The 23768-nt window shown below is 38.5% G+C and overlaps 2 protein-coding genes across 3 annotated transcripts; both read left to right on the top strand.

Annotated features, from left to right (window-relative positions):
• Positions 1-9839: 9839 nt before the first annotated feature.
• LOC120342041 (threonylcarbamoyl-AMP synthase-like) lies at positions 9840-12744 on the top strand. Its single transcript, XM_078110869.1, has one exon. The coding sequence runs from the start codon at positions 9896-9898 to the stop codon at positions 10760-10762; it is 867 nt and encodes a 288-aa protein (XP_077966995.1). The 5' UTR covers positions 9840-9895; the 3' UTR covers positions 10763-12744.
• A 4779-nt stretch (positions 12745-17523) lies between these two features.
• LOC120342768 (uncharacterized) lies at positions 17524-23366 on the top strand. Of its 2 annotated transcripts, none has more exons than XM_078111041.1 (7): positions 17524-17723; positions 18320-18386; positions 19572-19699; positions 20437-20620; positions 21688-21815; positions 22042-22143; positions 22877-23366. In XM_078111041.1, exons 2-7 carry the CDS (start codon positions 18326-18328, stop codon positions 22979-22981), a joined length of 708 nt encoding a protein of 235 aa, XP_077967167.1. In that variant the 5' UTR covers positions 17524-17723; positions 18320-18325; the 3' UTR covers positions 22982-23366. The 2 variants fall into 2 exon arrangements, with proteins under 2 accessions (XP_077967167.1, XP_077967168.1); XM_078111042.1 differs by having other exon boundaries at positions 19572-19703; positions 20441-20620.
• Positions 23367-23768: the final 402 nt, after the last annotated feature.

The raw sequence follows: 23768 nt of genomic DNA, 5'->3' as shown, positions 1-23768 counted from the left end.
TGTTTCTCTCCGGCAAATAGCCAGCTCATTTATGAAACAATGAAGACAACAACGTGACATGGGGACCGCCGACTATATAAGAATAGTCGACGACTAGTAGGTATATGCTTAAAAAATGACTTGCTAAATATTCACCGAACGACGCCCGGCAAAGGAGGCGAACTTCACGCAACTCTGGAATTTATTCGGCAGACTTACGCTGAGAATTTTTAGTTTTTTCAAACGCCTTACGACTGTTTCAATTTCATCGTAACATGCCCCCTATCACCGTGAATAAATCTTGGCTGCGTCCCTGCATGTCGGGCATGGGTAAAGTTCATTGCAATCATTATGGATTTTCTCGTTATGAGTTTAATCCAGCCCCGGGTTAAAAAAAGATCTATTTGAATTTCAGGGCCAAGCTGCGAGGACTCTTTTAAAATCGTACCGATACTAAAAAATATATGAAACCTACAGAGCAACTTTTTTGGTACAAATTTTCCAATGCTAAACCCCCAAGAAAACCTAATTTAAGTTCATTCCTCCGTTTTCTTCACTCCGGTGTACTCTTTTAAATCTCATACTCCTCTACTTTACACTGTCCTAACATATCACGATAATCAATAAAATACCGGTGCCCCCAACGATGGCATCGACCTTTCTTTGGAAACAATGGAGTTTGTGAACGAATGACGTCGTAATGTAACTTGATATGAACGATTCTTTTATTATGATGAGACAGACATTACTCGATACCGTTTGTTGTTTTGTTATCACGCACTCATCACGACTCTACTATGTTTTTATGTGACAGTACGTACAACAATGGTTCCAAACGGAGCCCGTGTGCCACCACGGGGGCCACAGACCAGTTGTACGAGGCCCATCATGTTAGGCGCAAAACTGTATTTACCCTTCACTTTACAACAAAACTCGTATTTTTTAGTTTCATTCCTTGATATTTCACAGGGTGTTTCGCTTTGTTGAGCGGATTGTTTGAGCATTATGAGATTTAGAATCTACCAATCAAAATTACACTATAAACAGCACTGGCCTCAGAAAGGTGGCCAGGGGATAAAGTTGGGAACCACTGACGTACAAAGTTGATTTACCTTGATATACAAAATTTGGATTTGCCCATCACTAATCACGGCGTATATGAATAATCATTGGATGACAATAAAAAATCGACTCAATTAACATTAAATCAACACGAGTACGGTAATAGTTTCACATTGTTACATGCGAGCTTGTTTTTGCGCATATAAACGATTATAATGCACTGACACCCGAGTTTCTCTCAATATTAATTTTTATCGTATTTCACTAAAGAGCGTCTGGCAAAGGGAAGCAACTCTGGAGTTTATTCAACCGACTTTCGCTGATAAATTTAGATCTTTAAACGCCTTACAGCGCCGTGATGGGCACTTTTGGCCCAAAGTGATGTTCATTGCAATTAATATAAATTGGATGTTCATAAACCCTTAAAAATTGCGAAGGGAATTTATTGATACCTTGTTTTGGCCCTCACAGATGTATTAAATGAAGTAAAAATACTTGAACAATTACTGAATAAAAACAACAAACCTGGTTGATGGAGCTGTCCAAGCAAACCAAATATTCGAAATCGAATCGCAAATTATTCGAAGCGTTTTTCGGCCAATTTACGAATCGCTAAAATTTGGTACATAATGCGCCTCACGACCACCTTTGCACCGCGTTTTTCACCGGGCAAGCAATAACATGTTTCTGTCGCTTTCTTTGCTGTGAAAAGGTCTCTCCTATTGCCCGGTGACATGCAGTTATCTATTTCATGCATGATCATAAATGAAATGTTATCGGTAACAATGATTTAAAGATGACGTTTTTTGAGAGAACACAAGGAAAAAAAGGCAAATTTAGTATCAACAAAAACGTCAGTTCTATAAATAGAATCGATTTGTAGCTGCTGTGTTAGTAACCATAGGAACATGGTACAAGACTGAAGGACGTTTTGGAGGTCCAATATCCCTTCTCAATAGAATTTGTAATTTCTTCTAATGGCAATACTTTGTATCATTCATTTATTACTATGACAAATAATTGCACTCTGGCGAGTTGATGGCTGTTGTACAGCAACAATATGGTCATCAACTAATAATGTCATCAAACTAGCTCTGAATTTGTGAGTTCCGGAAATGCAGTTTTTTGGGCAACAATTATATTTATATTAATAGTTGTTACTTATCGATCTTTAGATCGGTAAGTATGTTGATAGGTATTTGTCTGTTTGTCTGTCTGTTAGATGTACGCGATATCTCACGAAGGCGTGGTTGAATCTGCTCCAAATTTTGCATGTGCATTCATCATATCTCGGACCAGAAGCCTATTGATTTTAGATGAATTATGTCGTATAATTAGCGATTTATCAATAAATTAGTGATGGGATACGCGGTGTCACTATAGAGTCATGAATCGAAACCGCAGTTTCGATCGATAAGTCTTCGGTCTCCGACCGATATTCTCAAAAAATATTGAGTTATCAATACTAATGATGATTAAAATAGCAACTACGGGCATTAAAAGAGTCTTGTGCAATTTCCAACTCTTAACACTTAATAGTTTTCGAAATCCTAATATTTTGGCCAGTTCAAGGCGGCTTGTGATCTCCTTTTATAATTCTGGAAACATAGTTATGCAAAATATTTGCAATAATTTAAAATATGACTGCACATAAGTTATAACAATATTGAAGAGGAAGGATTTATTGTACATTAGAGACAAATTTAGACGCAATAATATTCGGTTAGATTCGAGAAAATATTAGGTTCGATTCGAATCAAAAAAAAATATTCGATTTTGGACAGCCCTGCTGGTTTAAGATATATTGAGAACTGACTTCATAACAAAATTGTAAAGGGACTTTATAGACACCCTGTAGTTCCTTGTTGTGAGTGTAATTCAACCCTGGATTTAAAAAGGTTCTTTTTGAATCTCAGAGGCAAGCCGGGAGGACTCATTTAAAATCGTGCCGGTACTAAAAAGTGTTCATGCCTCCCTTCTTTACTTTCTATATTCTTTCAAATCTCCTACTTCTCTACTTTCACTGTCTTAACTTATTCACGATAATCAACAAACTAGCGGTGCCTACAACGTTGGCATCTGTGAACCAGACGGGTATCGACTAAGAAAATTCCAAACCCTTCTCGATGTTTGATTCATTCGGGGAAACGACCTTTCTTTGGAAACAAAGTTTACGAACGAATGGCGTCGTAATGTATTTTGATATGTACGATTCTTTTGTTATGATGAGACAGACATTATTCGATACCGTTTGTTACCACGCATTCATCACGACTCTACAATGTTTTCATGTGACAGTGCGTACAACAATGGGGCTACATAGCAGTTGAAGGGGGCACCATGCTAAGCGCAAAACTGATTTTACTTTTCCCTTCACAAGTAAACGCCCTCTCTTCTTAGTTTCATTGCTTGATAAGGTTATTTTACAGGGTATTTTCACTTCGTTTAGCATGAATTTTTTTGAACATAATATGATTTGAATTCTATCAATCAAAATAACATTATAAATACCATTGTGACGATAAACAGGGAGTCACGAGTGCAAAAGCCGCCGGAAGGGAACCACGGGATATGAAAGGTTCGAAATCACTGGCGTAGAAAAATTGTCTTGATTTGATACAAAAAGCCGCCATAATTACAGTAGATTTAACTCACAGCCTATACAAATCATTCCACTGACTAAACACTGCTTTTGTCCCCGGCCACCACTTTTACTTGGTGGTTATCATTTATGTAAAATGTTGTACTGTAGTTATGGAGCATGAGGCGCACTGTAAATAAATGGCTCAGATAAGATTGGGTTTTTATTCACACATTACGCCAGGGTTACCCAAACTGGAGTCCACGGTATAAAACGATTTGATCGATTTTTAATGATTGATTTCAATCGAAAAGTCATAGCATTTTTTGGTTGAGTGTTGCGGAATATCCATTATTGTCAGAAAAGTCGACAAAAATATTTTGCCTTTCCCAACGACCTACATGTGTGCGGCAAAATTTTAAGCTTTCAGCAATATGATGAAAAATACGGGTCGATACTTGTCCGTCATAAATTGCTCCGAAAGTTGATGATTTATAAAAAGCAACCTCATTCATCACATTAATGCCGTTTGCAAGTGAAACATTATCCTTCCTCGTTGGTTGGGCACAGGGATTGATACGGCATGGGTTGGGGGTCCGTCAGAACTAAGATTTGTCACGAACCATAGTTTCCGTGTTTTTGTTGTGTGTATATATATTTTTATGTTTATAAACTGTTATGTTGACCCTTATTTAATGCTGTTTTGTTGGATCTGGACTCCGACCACTCACTACACGTGAGAGAAAAATCATGTCTTTCGCTCTCTTTCTCCTATCGCTGCGCTGGTCGGCCGTGTTCTCTGTTCTTCAGTGATGTTTTGTTTGGCTGTTATATGCTTTTAATTGTGGAGTTGTCGTACAATAAACAACCATTCCGGAACCCGTGAGTCTTCTGAATCATCTACAATCACAGTAGACAACATCTTTCTATCGTGACAGATTCACGATTGAATTTCAAATTTGAAAAACCCTGCTTAGGCGCACCGGCTTATTAGGCGCAAGATCGATTTTTAAGAAAAAAAGGCATTCAAAGTGCGCTTTATGGTCCGTAAAATATGAACTAGGCACATACGTCAATTATTTTGGGTTATCTGGTTGTTGGTGCTTATAAGATAAGCGAACAAGCTTATTAGCGTCTTAAGTATCATTTTAGGTTTTGCTCGCTCGACTTGTAGCGTTGGTTCAGATATCATTTTCACAATGCAATTGAATGTCTCAATGTTATATTCAAATGTACAATCTTTCCTCTAGCTTAATTCACTCTACTAGTTGCAGAAAAAATCAAAACAAAATGGCGGAAATACGCTCGATGTATCGATATCGGTATTTCCAGTTCGAAGTTGCGTGTCTGAGATATCATTCTTCTAGTTGAGTGGTTCTCAAACGGTACGGGGCGCCCCACAAGAGGAGTGTAGACAATCTTTAAGGGCGGATGAAGCTAATTACAAGGTAAAATAATTTGTTCGATTAGTTCTTGCCCGCCTTATTTTGGATATTTACATTTCATCCATGTTTCAAGGTGTTTTTTGAATAAAAAATACTTTCGCCCACTATCTGGTATTTGTAGTTTATTGTTAGCTAGTCATTTTTGAGGCGGGCGCGAGACTTGACGAATTCTAAAAAGGAGGCGTGGCTTAAAAGGTTTGAGGACCACTGTATATTTAGTTCAACTAATGTGCACTGTAAATAATGACGCAGACAAATATTTTATCACAACCGTCAAAACACTTTGGACATGCATTGAAATATCGGTATCAGCATCTCTTCATTGGTATCGGCAAAAGATATAGTACTACAAATATCAAGTGTTTTTAAATTTTTTTTTGTCAATTTCGTATGTTTTGTGTACTGGATGGAAAAAAATAAACTTGGCTATGACTACGATATAAGCATTTTTTAATTATTTAGAATATCCAGCATAAGTTAAAACCTCAAAGATCACCATAAACAGTTACACGGGGTGATAACCTCGAACGGCCTCAATCAGGCGCAAACCTGAATATTTCAAGCAGCTGATTTGAAAAAGTTTGAATATGAATCAAAACAAGTTGCAAATTGTAACATAAAGAAGAGCTTCACACCTGTCACACAACAAAGCTCAGATTACCATATATGAAAAGTACTGCCATTGTATGCTACGGAGTTTTGAGGTAAGGTAAAATTAGGCTTAATATATATCTGGAACAAAAAACAGGGACAGTGTGGATCGCAATAACACCATCAGGCTAGTGGATACCAGAAGAGAAATTAGTCGGTACGCGTGTCGCCAAATTTTTTATATAGAAATAATTAAATAGGTATCCTAGAGAGTTAAAACAACTTTTCATTTCTTCGAATATTTCAATAACTTTATGTACGGTAGATACCGTAATAATAACACCTGTGGTTTCCGTACTGCAATAGCTGTTGATACTCGTACGACAAAATTGCAGAATGATTTTAGTTCTGTTATTCGAAAAGTTTAAATATAAAAACATATTTATACATTTTGGGAACGGCACTTTATTCGTAAACGGGCAAAGTATCCGCGACATGATGGTGAACTCAGTTTTAAAAGAAAAGTCTTCACTTCATCTTGAAAATACATAGGAAGTCAACCTTCATTATAATAAAATTTATTGGGTAAATGGAGTGGGTATAATAGACGGACATATTTAAACTCTGAAAGACAGCAATAAAACTTTTTTGACAAATATGTGTTCCGAAATGGTTCCCGTTGTGTATATTCTGAACAAAAGATAGGGTTTGTACTCTTCATTTCCGATTTATACCATACTGCGCATTCGAAGGCACAAAAAGAAAACCGACCTAGCAAGACAGTTCGATTTGAAAATTCTGAAGTTATATCACAGACTTCCGGTAACCAATTTGCCGGCCGTAACAAAATCTTATATTTTTTTATGTTTCTCTTCATTTTCGCTTTTCTAAATTTATATTGTCTTCGTGAATGTATGTATATGTGTGTGTGTTTTGCTCAACTCAATACTTTTGGGTGAGCGAACGTGTGAATAGGATATGGCTTATATATTTATCCCGGGGCTAAGCCATCTTATCCTATATGGAGAACCACGGCCGCTTGTCCGGTTACCATTCCATGTCGGGTATGGGATTAGTTAGTTTTTTTTTTGGGAAGCATGGACTTGATGGTGTAGATAGCCGTAACCGACCAGCGGTTACGTGAACCACCCTACAGCGGCTAGCAAACCTCTCGCACATAACCATCCCCGCATGGGATGCGAACCCATGCAGAGTTATCAGAGGTGCGGTGTCGATCTTATCCCTAACGCTTACCACGATAAGCCACACCGCCGCGCCATTTCTTTCGACAACACCTTTCACTCAATCTAACATCTGTATGTTTTGAACTTCTTACTCGCTTCCTTGATTTTATCATCAATTATATTTTGTTATTATTAAATATTTCATGCTGAATATGGGGTCATAACAAACTTATACTATAATATGAAAATCCTGTGCTATACTCCTACCATGTTTACCCAAGCGTATCTGATTACGTAATGCACAGTAAAAGTATGAATTTCGCCATATGTCAGTCATGCTTTTCTGTTTTGTTGCTAAGGAATTTGCGCTGTGGCTGTGTGTGGTTGGAGTTCTGGTAAAGCCGGTTGGTTGACATAGGTAACTTATGAGATGGTAATGGTAAGATAGTCCAGTTAACTTAATTCATGTGGATAACAATGATGCGTATTTGTAGGGCATAGGTACCGTACCGGTACTGTGTTAGAATGGTCAGTTTACAGGGTATCAGGTACCGGTAACCTATTCTCAACCATACCGTAAATACCCATGACTTCAAGAAATACCGTAGGTACACGCTACAGAACTAGAGGGCTTGGCGATGTGGCGCATTGTGCTGAGCGGTAGGAATACGTTCGCCACTGCACATCTGATTAATATGTGTGGGTTCGAATCCCATACGGTGTAAATTATGTGCAAGATTAATGCTCTACTTCCTGCCAGTCCAGTCTGGATTTCATGGCCTTTTTGAACGAGAAATCGGGCGTGCAATCAGAAATGCCCGCGTGCAAATAAGAATTCCTGGCGTGCAATTATAGCTCATGACGTGCAAAACAACTGCACTCGCGTGCAACTGACTTTGACATCAGATACCTCTCAATACATCCGCGTAAAATTACCGGTATCGGATAAAAAATACGTTGAATCAGAGAAAAAATGGACGTTTGACCTTAGACCCCAAACATTATTTCTACAGTTTGTCGCTAATTTTGAGAGTGTTTGTGCGACTTTGGATACCGGTACTGTTCAGTACATCCGCGTAAAATTATTGGATAAAAAATACGTTGAACCAGAGCAAAATGGACATACTTTGTCATTAATTTTGGTAGTGTTTTTACGTAGAATTAATTGATAAAAAATACGTCAAATTAGAGCAAAATGGACATTTGACCTTTGACCCCAAACATTATTTTCATACTTTGTCACTAATTTTGGGAGTGTTTGAGCAACTTTAGATACCGGTACTGTTCAGTACATTCGTGTAAAATTATTGTATGAAAAATACGCTGAATCAGAGCCGTACTTGGCCATTGGTGCGGAGGCGATCTTTTCGTCCATAACTATTCTCACGGGATTCCTATTTCCTATCATTAAACACGATATGGACCTTTCCCCGAACATCGACTTCCTTGTTTACTTCGTGACATTTGGCCAATCAGCAAGATGCAAAAAAGGACGTAACAATGAGAGGAATTTTTCGCGGGTCAAAGGTTGGGGAAAGGTCCATGGTCTTTTTGCTTCGCAATATTTCGATCAGACCAAATCTTGCAAGCTGGTATTTGTCGACAATTGTGGAGTTATAATATTTTGGCATCTTTATATTACTGGATTATTGATTTTAAAACCATTTAAACCGATTTACATTGGTGAGCAATCGCAAATTTTCGGTGTGCAAAATTGATTTCGCTCGCGTGCATTTTTGCGGAGCGCTAGCGCCCTCGGGCGTGCACCTGCCATGGAATCCAGTCTGGCTGCCAGTGCCACTGTGGTAAGGTTCACCTAACCGCTGATCGGTTGGGACTTTCTATACCATCAAATCCATGCATCTGAAAACAAATAACTGGCTAACTAATTTAATGATGATGCTATAAATTGACTGAGATTTACAAGTGCAGTTTTAAGTATTCTGTGGCGTCTGCAGCTGCCGCAAAACCATGGCGGTATTTCCATACCATGGCCGCTAGGGCCAAACCTATAGCTGAATTTTTAGCTGCCACAAACCAATGACGAGCTGCCGTTACCGCGGCAGCAAAGGGAAAACCAATGGCAAGTAAAATTTTGCTGCCGTAACCACGGCAGGTGGGCCGTAAAGACAGGGCTGTCCCTTATGGCTGTATGGTGACAAATATTGAGTAAGTTGAACGTTTTTCTTATGGATACAGTTTTGATGGATTTGGGGTTAGGGTTTAAGTAGATATAATTCCGCATGATCATGGGCGCAGCGGTGTGGCTCAATGGGCTAAGCGTTAGGAATGTGCTCGCCACCGCACCTCTAATTACTCTGCGTGGGTTCGCAGGTTCGAATCCCATGCAGGGATGGTTATGTGCGAGAGGATTGCTGGACTCCTTGCCGTCGTTGGGTGGTTCACGTAACTGCTGGTCGGTTACGGCTTCCTCCACCACCAGTCCATGCCTTCGAAAACAAACAATATAACTAATCCCATACCCGACTTGGAATGGTAACCGGACGAGAGGCTGTGGTTAGCCATATGGATAAGCCGTTTTATCGGCTTTCCTCTCCCCCAGGATAAATATGTAAATCCTATCCTATCAATTAGAATCCGGTACATTAATTTGTGAATATACTGTTAATACTGAATAGCGCTATAAAACCATTGCAAGAGCTGCGCGGTTCGTTCGTGGCAGTAGCTGCCATGAAGTGGTAAGAACTGCGCCTCTAGATTTATGCAAGTATGGTCCCAATTTAGAATGTAAATGGAGCAGTTACTAATCCGGTTTCACCCCACATGTTCAATTTGCACTTGTCAGTGGTATTTCATTCCCAATTAGTTCTCCGTAATTTTCAAGGGTTTCAATCATTTTTGTCAATGGTTTTGTTTACTGGATGGAAAAAAGTAAACTAGACTATGACTACGATATAAGCATATTTCAAATATTTAGAATATCCAGCAAGTTTGCCTAAAAATAGGTCTTTCTATATTTCTGAGTGAGTGTATATTGTTTCCAGCATATCTCATAATTCGTTCAGAAAATCAGGTACTAAGCCTGGATTTACATGAACAAATTTTTAACGAAAGTGAACCTAGTTTCGGGATTTTCGAGAACAAACCAGACCAGACTCTGTGTTGAGTCAATTGTTGGTGCCAAAATGAGTGGAAGTCAAAGGTCAGATGTCAATGGACATGGGTCAACGAACAGCATGGGGAAAATATACAGGTTGAATAAAAGCAATGATAACTCTGATATTATTGAAAAATTAGTCAAAATTTTACAGCAAGGGGGGGTCATTGCGTTGCCAACGGATACACTATATGGGGTCGGTTGTCTTGCGCAATCATCTGAAGCGATTGAAAAAATTTACAAACTAAAAGGTCGCGACCTTTCCAAACCAATAGCAATTTGTGTCGGGGAGGTTTATGATGTATTTCAATGGGGAAAATTCCCTAAATTACCTGGCAGTAAAGAAGGGGGGGATAATATGACCGATCGACCGATTGAAATTTTAAGTGACTTACTCCCCGGCCCTGTGACGATTGTAACGGAACGCACTCCCGCCCTCAACATGGAATTAAATCCTGAAACGCAATTGGTCGGGATTCGCGTTCCAGATCACCAATTTATACGAGACTTAACAAACAGACTAAAAGAACCGCTTGCTTTGACGTCAGCAAATCTTTCTGCATCAATGAGCCCGTTATGCATCGATGATTTTGACTATTTACACGAAAAATTGGACGCCATAATTGACGGAGGTCATGTCGGAATTATAAACGGTTTACACAGTGCGTCGTCACGACAAGGGTCGACCGTATTTCGAATCCAACAAGATGGAAAATCCTTCAAAGTGCTTCGACCGGGATGCGCGTATGAGCAGACTGTTCATACATTACAGGAAAAATGGGGAATCAAGCTCTCACCATAACTACATGGCATGACTGATAACTAAATCCAGTCTATTTGTTTTTCTATGGATCTTGACTATCGTAATATTGCTTGGTATTTGACTACTGTCTTCCAACTCTGAGAAAACCAGATTTTCTCCACAGAAACATTGATGCTTGCAAGCCTTATTCTCAGTAACACTTAGGTTTCGTTTTTAAGTTTCTCCTGTCGTCTTTGACTCTCAAGTGTTGAAAACTACAATTTCACGCTCTCCACACCTTTGACTCACAAAAAACGAATAGCTTACAGCTCATTGCCCTGGGGCTTTGAACAGAGCATTTGAGAACCTATGTCATACATAGCCCAATTAAAATTACTTGATTTTATGAGTTCAAGTTATAATTGACAATTAAAAAAAAGCCCGCAAATAATAACTGGAATTTGAGGGAGTCTTGAAAGTTAAAACCTGACTCCGGACTATTGAGAAATTCAAAAACGATTATGAACCAGGTTAACAAAAATTTTGCTTCGGCTACTAATTTTCTGAAAACAAATATTCATTTTTTTTGTTTATCGTAGGGCATTTTTATTACACATTTTCATATTTCTTCTGTGGCCCTTTTAATTTTGGTTTTGAGATGAATTGAGTTACACCTACTACTGCACTGAATTTCTGTCCATACATTTCGAATTGTTCCCAGGTATCAAGTTTGGTCCTGCCAAAATTATCATCATTACAATATTTTAAATAAGTGAGCTGTTTGCAGGCTTCTATCCATATATTTTTTTCATTTCTCTCGAATAGCATAATCCTGCAATTTGTTTATTGCCAAGTTTTCACTCGCTTGTTTTTTGAATATTTTTGCTTACTTTTTTATTTTGTTTAGAAATATTGCATTTTTTCCTCCTATGGGTCTGCCAGAAGCTCGAGACAGCAAGGGATAATCCAGCGGGTATAAAAATTTAGACAGTGGCCTCTGAAGAGCTATGAAAAATTGTTTTTATTTTTGGAAAGTGAAATTTTAGAATATCAAACTGTCTCAAAATGGGCACATAACTTTTTATAATTGTTACAAGAGAGAAAATGTAATAAAATGGCACAATTCCCCTCCATGGTACTTTGATATTTGATTCAGAGCCATTTGTACGTATTTTCCGCTGTGTATTAAGAATTTTTGGGTTCGCAGTTGAATGTATTTTCTCCCGAATCTACAGCCACTAAATTGTTCTATGATTGACGTCTGGTGTCGGATTCCCAATTTAATAATCTTTCCAAGATTCTCTTATCAGTGGTGGCAATTAATTTTCTGAGTGAGCCAGTTTCAAATAATAGACTTGGTTAGTATGCTGGAGGATTAAAACTTGATATGAAAACCAGCGGGCTGGATAAAACACTTCGGTGGGCCGAATCTTGCGTGTGGGCCGTAGTTAGCTCACTTCTGTCCTTTTGTGTGTTTACTGAGATTCCACAACTCCTTAAATAACAGATTTGAAACAATTTATCCGCTTTATGCAGAAGAACTGAGTAAAGTTAGTGGTACTACTATAGCCTGAGCATAACCCATCTTTAGTTCAGTGTTGTTCAAACCTTTTTCTCGGAGTATGTGTACCATGTGACCATCGCTCTATTTCAGTGATGGTGGCCTGTAGTACTGGTTTCAAATTGTATTGATATTTTGTTTCAACACAAATCCGTGTCATGTTCCAAAAAGATTTTACTGCGCCTCCATTGAGCAAACCCAGGTATTGGGACCCCCAGTATGAAGAGCCCTGTCTTAAATGGTATCACTCTTACATTTTTTAGTCGATGTAAAAATTCAATTCTTTCGTAGTTTTGAATATTATTTTGATTGTGACTCAACAATTCTCCATTGACTGTAAATATTTTTTTCTTTTTTCATAGACTTGCAAAGACGAGATCTTTTTTTCTGCCTTGTTTACCTATTGCTTTGACTTTTTTTCATGTTTTTTTAATTTCTGGACAATGTACGGTTTTCTAGAATAAAGTGGGATCGGAATGTTTCTTCTGTATTTTTTCAATTTTATTGCATTTTTATGTAAGCAAATCCCCAGCCTGTTAAACTTTAGTGGAAAGAGCAGTGTTTGATCTCTATAAACTGTGAACCAAACTGGAGTAATGGACTATGGTGGCCCATCGTTGTCACGCGTAAAATTTAAAAATAATTGAAAAAAAAAAAATGAAAAAAAAAAATTAAAATTAAAAAAAAAAATTAAAAATAAAAACAAAACAAAAAAAACGAAAAAATAAAAAAAAATTGGATAAAAAGAAAATAAAAAGGTTGACAACGATGGTCCGCCTCGTGGCCCATCGTTGTCACGCGTTTTTATTTTTAGAAAATTTGATGCTGCTTGGGACCAACGTTGTCAGGCTTAATCCTGCACGCACAAATGTGTTTCCTGGGTTTCTAACTCACTACTGATTTTCATGAGCAATATTGAATGAATTCAACATGAAAATGTTCTATAAATTCTCCATGCTACAAGTTCAACCACAAGCAATATATTTATAATAATGATAAGAGAATATAGAATTGAATATGAAAATTTGTTTTTACGTGTAGAAGGTAATTTAATTGGAAAATGCTGCTCAACTGCTCAGTTGTCTGGACACTCGTGCGATGCCGGTACGGTACCGTCTGACCGTACCGGTACCCATGCAATCACTCATGAAAGAATGGGAGATACGAATAGTCTCGTAGAATATAGACTACTGAAACACTCTCTGCGCCTGCCCCATACCGTACAGCCGTAACGTACCGATCCAGACAAATGATATATCGCCCGTGCTCAACCATTTATTTCAATCCATACCTCGACTCACTATATTCTACTAGGATCGAGGTATGGATTGAAATAAATGGTTGAGCACGGGCGATTTATCATTTGTCTGGATCGTTACGGCTGTACGGTACCGGTATGGGGCAGGCGCAGAGAGTGTTTCAGTAGTCTATATTCTACGAGACTATCCGTATCTCCCATTCTTTCATGAGTGATTGCATGGCTACCGGTACGGTCAGACGCAAAGCGACTATAACCGACTACCGATATTTGGTAAGACGGTACGGTACCGACATCGCGAGTGTCCAGACAACTGAGTAGTTAAGCAGCATTCTCCAATTAAATTACCTTCTACACGTAAAAACTAATTTTCCGAATTTTCGTATTCAATTCTATATTCTCTTATCATTATTATAAATATATTACTTCTTGTTGAACTTGTAGCATGGAGAATTTATAGAACATTTTCATATTGAATATTGCTCAAGAAAATCAGTAATGAGTTGTGTGCGTATGATTATGCCTGACAACGTTGGTCCCAAGCAGAAGCAAATTTTCTAAAAATAAAAACGCGTGACAACGATGGGCCACGAGGCGGACCATCGTTGTCAACCTTTTTATTTTCTTTTTATTCAATTTTTTTTTTTTTTTTCCAAATTTTTTTTTGTTTTAAATTTTTTTTTTTTAACTTTAATTTTTTTTATCATTTTTTTTTCAATTATTTTTATGTATTTTCACAACTATTTTTTTTTTTCGGCTTTTTATTTTCAATTTTACGCGTGACAACGATGGGCCACCATCATGGACTAATCGAGGGATGGCGAACCACTGACCCACGTTTTATTCATGACCCTCCCAAGGCACGAATAAAATTAATAAAAAGAATGCTAAAACCGGCCTTAAATTAATCTAACAATAACTAAACTATTATAATGTACCGTCAGTTGGGCATTCAACGCTGCAATCGCTCATAATCAACTTGTTAATTTAGGGCCGGTATGATAATTTTCAAAACCCCTAATCTTGGACGCATGTTTGACTCTGCACAGCTGTGTACCGTTATTCAGCTATTGGCTCTGACATCGTTCGTGACATAACAATGCAATTGATCTGTTCAATTTTCGTTACGTCTTGTCTCTTTCGGAAAGCATCTGCAGACTGTTTTAGGGGTTAAACGAGAACTAGATTCTACTTTGCATTTTATTAGTTTCTCGCCTACAATGCCGTTTAGAAAACAAAATCTTTCAGAAATAAAAACCTAGAAATCCGAAATAACAATGGGACGGTGTAAACGTGCCTAATGTGGTTGAAAGCTGATCCAAAAATATAACTCTTATCAGAGTGGAGTTCTCTCCAAACTCTTTGGAACCGTAAACTAGTTTGCCGCATTAGGAAGTGCTGCATGAGTAAAGCCAAAAACCACACCAACGTCAACAGAAGCTTCGTTTCAGAAGTTTCTTATAGATACAAACATTGATTAAATATCTGTGACCCACTCTCTTGTGTTCCGCGGTAAAAATATTATTTTTGACCCATTCATTGAAAAAGGTTCGCCATCCCTGGCACTATTCGGTCTTTTGTCAAGTCAAAAGTTTCAAAGACTTCAAAAATTAGAGTTCCGAGTCTGCACTCTGAGTTTAAACTGCAAAACAACGGCCATCTGAGTCCCTACAAAACTCTGATCATGACAACCATTAAAGTAGGCTTCTCCTGAAGGATGCGTACCAGGTTAGGTTTAGGCCATATTTTTCTTTGAGTAATAAAAATTTTTGGTGTTCCCGAAGTATGCGAACCAAGATGGCGGACATCGGAACCTAACATGGGTAACAGGTTAGGGTTAGGCCATAATTTTTTTCCAATTTTCCTTATTTTAGTCCTATCATCAGTTCGAAGACTAGCCAAGAGCCTCCCGTAGTATTTATACCTAAAATTATGGCCTAACCCTAACCTAGTACACATATTACATTCAGATGTCCGCCATCTTGGTTCGCATACTTCGGGAGCCCCAAATTTTTGCCAGCTCAGGGACTGGCTGTGTGAGCCAAGTGAATATCTCTGTCTATAGGTGTCGGTCTCTTCACACAAATTGATATAAATAGGTAAACAAAATTTGTTACCCATATTGATACACATACTTCAGGAGCGCCCCCATGAATATTTATCCCGGGGGAGAGGAAAGCCGATGAGACGGCTTAACCATATGGCGAACTCCATGTCGGGAATGGGATTAGTTAATTGTTTTCGGAAGCATGGACTCGATGGTGGAGGCAGCCGTAACGGACCAGCGGTTACGTGAACCACCCAACGACGGCGAAGAGTTTAGCAATCTTCTCGCACACAACTATCCCGCATGGGATTCGAACCTGCGAACCCACGCAGAGTAATTAGAGATGCGGTGGCGAGCGTATTCCCAACGCTTGGCACGATGAGCCGCGTCGCGTGACGAGATTGAAAGTTTGACGTGGGAGCATAAGAGAGTCGTGGGGGCAAGTCAAAAAAAATATTCTAGACATTTTTTATTGTGGCATTTGCGGTTAGGCACACGGTACGTCTTTTTTTGCTATAATAGTGAGTGATTTTGACGTACAATCAATTGTTCGTCTGAATGAACCAACCGATATACATGAAATTAAATTGTGCACTCGTATATCAGTCAGTCATATTGTATATGTATTATATAGCATGGTAATTTCCACAGCAGAGTAAGTCGCTACGGAGGATCTGATATCGTTAGATACCAGTGGCTTCTTGTGTCTGGCCTCGTTCCGAGCGAGAGGTGCGAGTAAGCATCGTTCGGATTTTTTTGTTGGAGTGGGTGCCGTCAAGCAGGCCGAATGTTGGTCACATGTAATTGTATTACGCGATGTTGGTTGTTTAACTACCACAGAACGGCGCGAGGATTGAGTAAAATAAATATATGCGTTTCATTTGACGACAAATGTATGATTAACGATACGCAAAGACCACGTATTTTGCCCTCGGCGCCTACTTGAAACAGAAACGTTTTTACGTACGTAGGTAATTTTTGATGATTTCATCGGTGTTTTGAATCGAATAAATGAATGTTTCAAGTGAAATCGCCTACAGCCCTACACAAATAGGCGAGAGCTAATTTCATTTCTACCTATTCGATTCAAATTGTTTACTGCCCATGCACTAACACGAATGTGTTTCTGAAACGTATTACCGAATCTGATCGAGACCAGGATTAAATTACGTTTGTCTGAAGAATTCTGACCCCGTCAGACGAAACGTTACAGAAATATATTTTTTGGGTTAGTATTTAGCAAGACTCTTGAATCACTTAGAATAGTCATTTACACAATATCTTTGGGTTATAAGAATACGGATCTAGCAGCGCTAAAGCATAGAAGGAAGGTAGGTAGGGATTATATTTGTGTTAGTGTGCAGCAAGACTCTCGAATGACTTAGAATATAAGTATAAGTATAAGTATAAGTTTATTTCGACTCCATAATCAGCATAACAATACATTTGACAGATAAAAATAAATAAATAAAAACTGATTATGAAATCAGGCGAGCAAAACGAAACCTTAGATAAGGTTTATAACGTACAAAATATAAGATGGAAGGTTTTGCCAAGAGGAAGTGGTACGTGTTTACTCACATAAAATTATTAAGTTATTTCACACACGCTCACATGCACTCACCAGCCACACACACATACAACCACTGAGAAGTTATTTAAGTAAGAATAAAACGCGATAAATTTAGAGTATTACTCTTCCTAATTCTTTGTGCAGCATCCTTGTACGCATACAGTTCCATAATCGCTAAAGCAAAAGAATAAGTAGTTAGCCCAGGGGGAAGGGTAGTTTTAGGAGTCGAAACCCCCCTCTCGAACTAATAAAAGCACTTTTCTGTATCATACATATAAATTCTTAAATCGCACAGAATAGATCTTTACTCTAGTATTTTTATTTGAGGTAAACTTAAATAGTTGCTTTGTGTGTTTTTGTTTTCGTTTTGATTTCTAGATACCGTCAATTGCCACGTCATTATTATAGTTCAAGCACATGTATATACGTTAAAATTTGGTTTGGTATCTTAACAATTCGGGATCTTGATTATACAGTACTCTCACGGGCGATCCCCTCTCCTGACTCGCGAATATTCTTCAGTTTCTAATTTTGATCTGCGATCAATCACCTTTGGGAATCACTGACATAGAGCAAGAAAAGGTAGTTACGTTCGTGTAACATACTCGTTCGTTTCACTGTTGTCTGACTGTATTAGATGAATTGAGATATAATTGAACATTCCGCTGCTCTTTGGACACGAAATGGAACTATGAATCATTTTGTTGTTCTTGTTGGTATTTTTCCTCTCGTTGTTACTGTATGACAAAAAAGTCGCTTTTCTCATAACTACTGGTTTTATACCCACCTTATTACCTGTATATATATTAGAAATTGAAAAATGATCAAAATAGGGTAGGTTTACATATTTATCCCTGGGGAGAGCAAAACCGATACGACGGCTTAATCATATGGCGAACCACGGCATCTGTCGGGTATGGGCTTAGTTAGTCATTTGTTTTTCGGAAGCATGGACTTGATGGTGGAGAAAGACGTAAACGAGCGGGCCTTACGTGAACCGCCCTACGGCGGCGAAGAGTCCAGCAATCCTCTCGCACATAACCATCTCCAAATGGGATTCGAACCTGCGAACCCACACAGGGTAATCAAAGGTGCGATGGCGAGAGTATTCCCAGCGCTTAGCATGATGCGCCACACCGCTGAGCTTTTTTCATTTCTTTCATTTAACTCTATTTCAGAAAAAAATGAAATTCATAATAGCTGCGACCTTTCTATTGCTGGGATCTGCATTTGCACAAGTTCCAGGTATGAAAAAAGTCAATTGCATTGTTTAATTTTATTGTACCCGAATTGGATCTATGGATCGATTTTAATCGGTAAGTATGTTGATAGGTATTTGTCTGTTTGTCGGTCTGTTAGATGCACGCGATATCTCACGAAAGCGAGGTTGAATATACTCCAGATTTTTCATGCGCATTCATCATATGTCGTACCAGAAGCCTATTGATTTTGGGCAAATTATGTCGTATAATTAGCGATTTATTAATTATTTAGTGATGGGACACAAGGTGTCACTATGGAGTAAGAGATTGAATCTTCTCCAGATTTTGCATGTGCATTCATCATATGTCGTACCAGAAGCCTATTAAGTTCGATAAGTCTTCGGTCTCTGACCGATATTCTCGTTTATTATGTTGTTGTTGTGTGTTTTCTTCTTGTTGTCGTGAAAAAAAAATCGTTTTTTCTTTCTTTAACTGTTGGACCAATTGCTTCGAAATTTCCAGTGGTTAAATGATGTTGTTGTCGATATAGAGATATTACTTTTTTTACTGTTATTTTTGGTATTTAAGTTCTGCTATTAATCAAAACTATCCAAGGATCTATAGTATATGAGATCGATTTCCCCTTTGTAATTCTGTGTGGTGACGTCATCAAAATTATAAACGATATGGTGGTCAGTCGAAATCGGAAGTTTTTTGATAAGGCGAACCGTATTGGCTTCATACTACTATGTTTCGGTAACACAGTTAAGTCTAACTCTTTGCCTTTTGTGTTGTACTAGATTTATATTTCATGTCTGTTGTCCTACTATAACGTCCTAAACTGCTGTTATACTTGTTGGGGTGCATGTCGCACATCTGTATCTTAGGCCAGTAAGGTCTTGAACATGTATCCTGTCTCTGTTACACTGTTTAATTGGTACTCCCGAAGTATGTGGACCAAGATGGCGGACACCGGAACGTAGTATGTGTGCCAGGCTAGGGTTAGGCCATAATTTGTTTTCAATTTTCCTCATTTTAGTTCTATTACTAGTTCAGGGACTAGCCAAGTGACTCCCGTAGTATTTGTATATGAAATTATGGCCTAACCCTAACCTGGTACACATACTACGTTCCGGTATCCGCCATCTTGGTTCACATACTACGGGAGTACCGTATATTATTACGCAGATACTGTTATATTTTTGAGACAAATAAACATACATTTCAGTAAGTGTTATCACCGAGTGGTCACAGAACGATCAATCATCCGCCGGCGCCATCATTAGCTTGGTATACCAAGGACTGAAGGATGGAACCTGTTTTGTGCAGTTGCCGAATGCTGTCAACATGTTCCACGTTAGTATACTTGCTATCCAGCTAAAGTATTGTATACATAGATATATATATATAACTTTAAATATTTGTCCAAATCAAGTTATTATACGATGCCCTGTACAAGAGGTCACCGATGTCTAACGCTATGTGAAAAAGCGGGGCTGGAATTTGTAATTGCCCCAAAATGCGAGTTTCTAAGAGGACTGATGTTCTAAAAATTGTTATGTGTGATTCAGATTGTTTTTAGAAATCGAAACTGAATATGTCAGGATTCGCCAAGAACAAGGGCTTCAAATGGAAATTGCGGACTTATTCGGTCACAATCACGTCGCTTCTACTTGACGGCATCCGGAGACGGAGCCATTAAGTTTTTCCAGCATACCTTATCCCTATAAACATACCGTAACTGATTTTATCACAAATACTTGTTTTACAGAAAACCGCTCTTGCCGCGAAATTTCCCCAGGTGACATTTCCTATGCTGCGAAATTTCCTGCGTCGTGTTTTCTCACGGTGAAATTTCCTGCGGCGATTTTTCCTATGCGGCGAAATTTCATATGGTGGAATTTCCTGCGACGAGATTTTCTACGCGAATTTTCCTATAATGCGAATTTTTCGAACACGCTTTTCACACTCTTGGCCGTAGTGGTCATAGCGCTGGAATCCGAGATGTGTAACCTCCTGCGCCAACACTGTTATTAAATCAAACCCTTTAACCACTGAGCCACCGTAAAATGATGTTCTTGGAATTTTCACAGGTAGTGAACGGTCACATTATTCCCGACGGTTCGGATCCTGAATACGGTTTTTATAAGATCACAGCCCCAGCTGACTGGGAAGCCATGAACGGCACATTCAATGCTTTGATAATCTTCAATAGAGACAAGGTATTCAGTTTTGCAGGTGTGTCTTTCACATGTAATCCTGAGGATGTAGAGTACGGTGAGTTATTTAGGCAAATTTTTTGGACACAAAATGGAGTTATGGATCGTTTTGTTGTTGTTGCGAAAAAATCGATTTTCTCATTAACTACACGACCAGTTGCTTTGAAATTTTCAGTGGTTGAAGATTGTATTTTTCGTTAGAAGGCTATTACTTTTATTTAAAAAAAAAATTTTGTGGGATATATTAGAATTCGTTTGTTTTGTGGGCTATGAAGTCATCAGGATTGAAAATTGCGCACCTTGCGCGTCAGCTATCTTGTGGTCAAGCGAAGTCGTGAAGACTACGGTACCGGTACTGTAACATATCGCATACCCCAACTAAATCGATTTGGTCTTTATGTCCGTATATCAGAGCATCGCTCTTTTGCGTAGCATCGTTAAAACCCGAGATGCGATGCCAACACAGCTTGTGTCAATATTTGTCCAGAGCGAAAGACTGGGCTAGAGCTCCGTATGTAAAATACACTTTTTGGATTACTATCAAGCTTCCGAACTGTGCCAGACCGGGAAAAAGTCGATTTTTCCAAATCATGATTAGCTTCTTACCGTCAGACATCTTGTGTGAGACCTTGTTAAGAGGTAAATGCACAGGATTGTCCAAGGGACATATTTTTCTGTCCCATCCCATCGCAATTTATGCCTGACCCATCCCATCCCATGGGATTCCCGTTGGAATACAATTCATTAGATTTAGCGTCTACTAAATAGGACTATATGTACAAAGAGACATGCAGAACAACAAGATTTATTGACTTCGTCAACTTTAAATTCCCAACTATTATACAAGTTTTCATCAGCCCCTATGACAAAATGTATTGTTAATGCTAAATATCTTTTGCTTTTTATAACTAACAATAGAGCTATGCTCAATCTATAACAAAATGTTTTACAATCAATTCAGCCAAAATAATACAGTATTTTGTGTCCCACGAAAATACAGATATGGACTGTCCCATCTCATTCCATGGAACGTTTCCCATGGACAAGCCTAAAAAGGCACAAATAATTTTTTTATGATAAATATACTTTCTCGCTTTTGAACTGTGTGAAACTGTTACTTTACAGTAAGCGTCTATTCATTCCCGAATAATAATCAGGCAAAGGAAGCGAGTTCCAGCGTATACTACAGATGGGGATTTCACAAGGGAGACGTCCTGACAATAACATTCCCAGTTAGAGTCGCAAGATTTGAAGTAAGAAAACAATTTACTTATCACCATGTAGGCGAGATGCCCTAAAGCAGGGTTCCCCAAACTTTATTGGTCGCGTTACTCTATTTCTATTTGTGAATCTTAGTTTTACCCTTTTTTATTCATAGTTTTTCATATTAAGTTTTGACGCTCTGACCCAGTAATCAAGTCTATTATCGGAACCGGGAAGATTCCAGTTCTATAAGAATAATTAAATCTATGATTACAGCTCACTACAATGGACGGCAGATACAGCGTGACTTCTGACAACTCAAAAACTTTCACTCTGAGTGGATTCCAAAACGAGGAGGGAGACGACAGCATGAAAGAGGTTTGAATAAATAATAACGCAACGTTGATTAGAGTTCGCTATTCTTGGTGGTATGACGCATGCTGAGCGCTGAGAACACTCTTGGAATTGCACCTCTCATTAATTACCCTGCGTGAGTTCGCACGAAAATTATGTGGGCATAGGGAACAGGTGACCATTTGTTGAAGACTCGAAATGACTTGAGGACTCGACTCCGAGATCTGTGACTCGACTTGAGTCGCGATCCGGGGTTTAAGGGATTTTACTTAACGCTCAGTTCATACATAAGCACAATCGACTGCTGAGATGAGTTGCAATGTCATCTATTGGAATTGTGAGAATGACTGATGCTGATGCAACCGAACTAAACCAAATTTGAATGTTTGACCTAAAAAATACCTCAAGGAATTTGAGATTGCAATTAGATTTAGTTTTGAAACCAAACTTCTTGTTTTCCACTTTATTTTTGTAACACTGTAAATAATGTTCATAATATGTAACTTTTTCACACATTCATGGCCCGCCAGTCTAGATGGGCAACGATTTTGGCCCTTTTCACCTCTGGTCTAGCGTTTAAAGCGTCAGCTTGAATACATTTGCATTGTAGTTCTAAAGTTTCTATTTGCCAAGTTGAACCGTATTAGCTAACGTTTCCGGTCCAGGGCCGGATGAGCCCCTGATCGGATCGAAAGAGGTGAATGAATACGTATATATAAAAAAAAAACGCCATAGATTAAATTTCAATGTTTCACAGGTTGGCTTCAACATCGAGTACTTGCAATCAGAATATGGAATCTCAGGCTGGTTTTCCGCAGGCGATATTTCGGTTTCTATTGTTAGAGTGACTGCACTACAGTGACATCACAATTAGAGAGTGAACTTGTTGACGACGATGCGACACGAATATTTACATTTAGTCATTTCAGTTTTCCCAACGTTTTCTCGTTATATTTCACGTTTTACATATTTTGGGGCGCTCCAGAAGTATGTGTACCAATATGGATGTAACTAAATTTATTCGCCTATTCTACATCAAGTTGTGTAAAGGGACTGAAACCAATGAGCAGGGGTATATCCACTTGGCTAACACAGACAGTCCCCGACTCGTAATATAAGTAAGATAGGGAACATCGGAAGAAAAATTTATGTCCTAACACTAACCTGGTACACATACTACGGGAGTACGTATTTTGGAACTGTTTATTCTTTGCTGACTTTATGTGAAAGTACTTTATTTAATCAATCTTTAAGAAAATGCTACACTGAGCAAATGTTTGTTCTAGTAAGCATGATTATTTTAATGCTGAGTATGCCGAACTCTCTCGGCGCTATGGACCCATTTAATATATCGCTTCTCTCATATCAGGGCATTACGTCAATAAACAGCTAAGAGCGATATTAACAGTAGTTTACCGATCGCAAGCGTAAATATAAATTTTAGCTCATATGAGCTTACCGACTGGAAGAGGGTTTTAAATGATTTCCAAATTTGAGAAATATTATGGCCAGCGATTTTCCTACACACCCCCAATAAGAAGTGAACACCCGCCTAAAATTGCAAATAGTTATTTTTGGGGTGGGGTGTGAGTCTTGACAAATTTTCAAAAAGGGACCGCGGCTTAAAATGTTTCAGAACCACTGTACTA

Source organism: Styela clava, chromosome 3 (assembly GCF_964204865.1).
Source record: "Styela clava chromosome 3, kaStyClav1.hap1.2, whole genome shotgun sequence".
Lineage (NCBI taxonomy): Eukaryota > Metazoa > Chordata > Ascidiacea > Stolidobranchia > Styelidae > Styela > Styela clava.
Note: the sequence above shows the minus strand (reverse complement) of the source record. Positions and strands in the feature narration are given on the sequence as shown.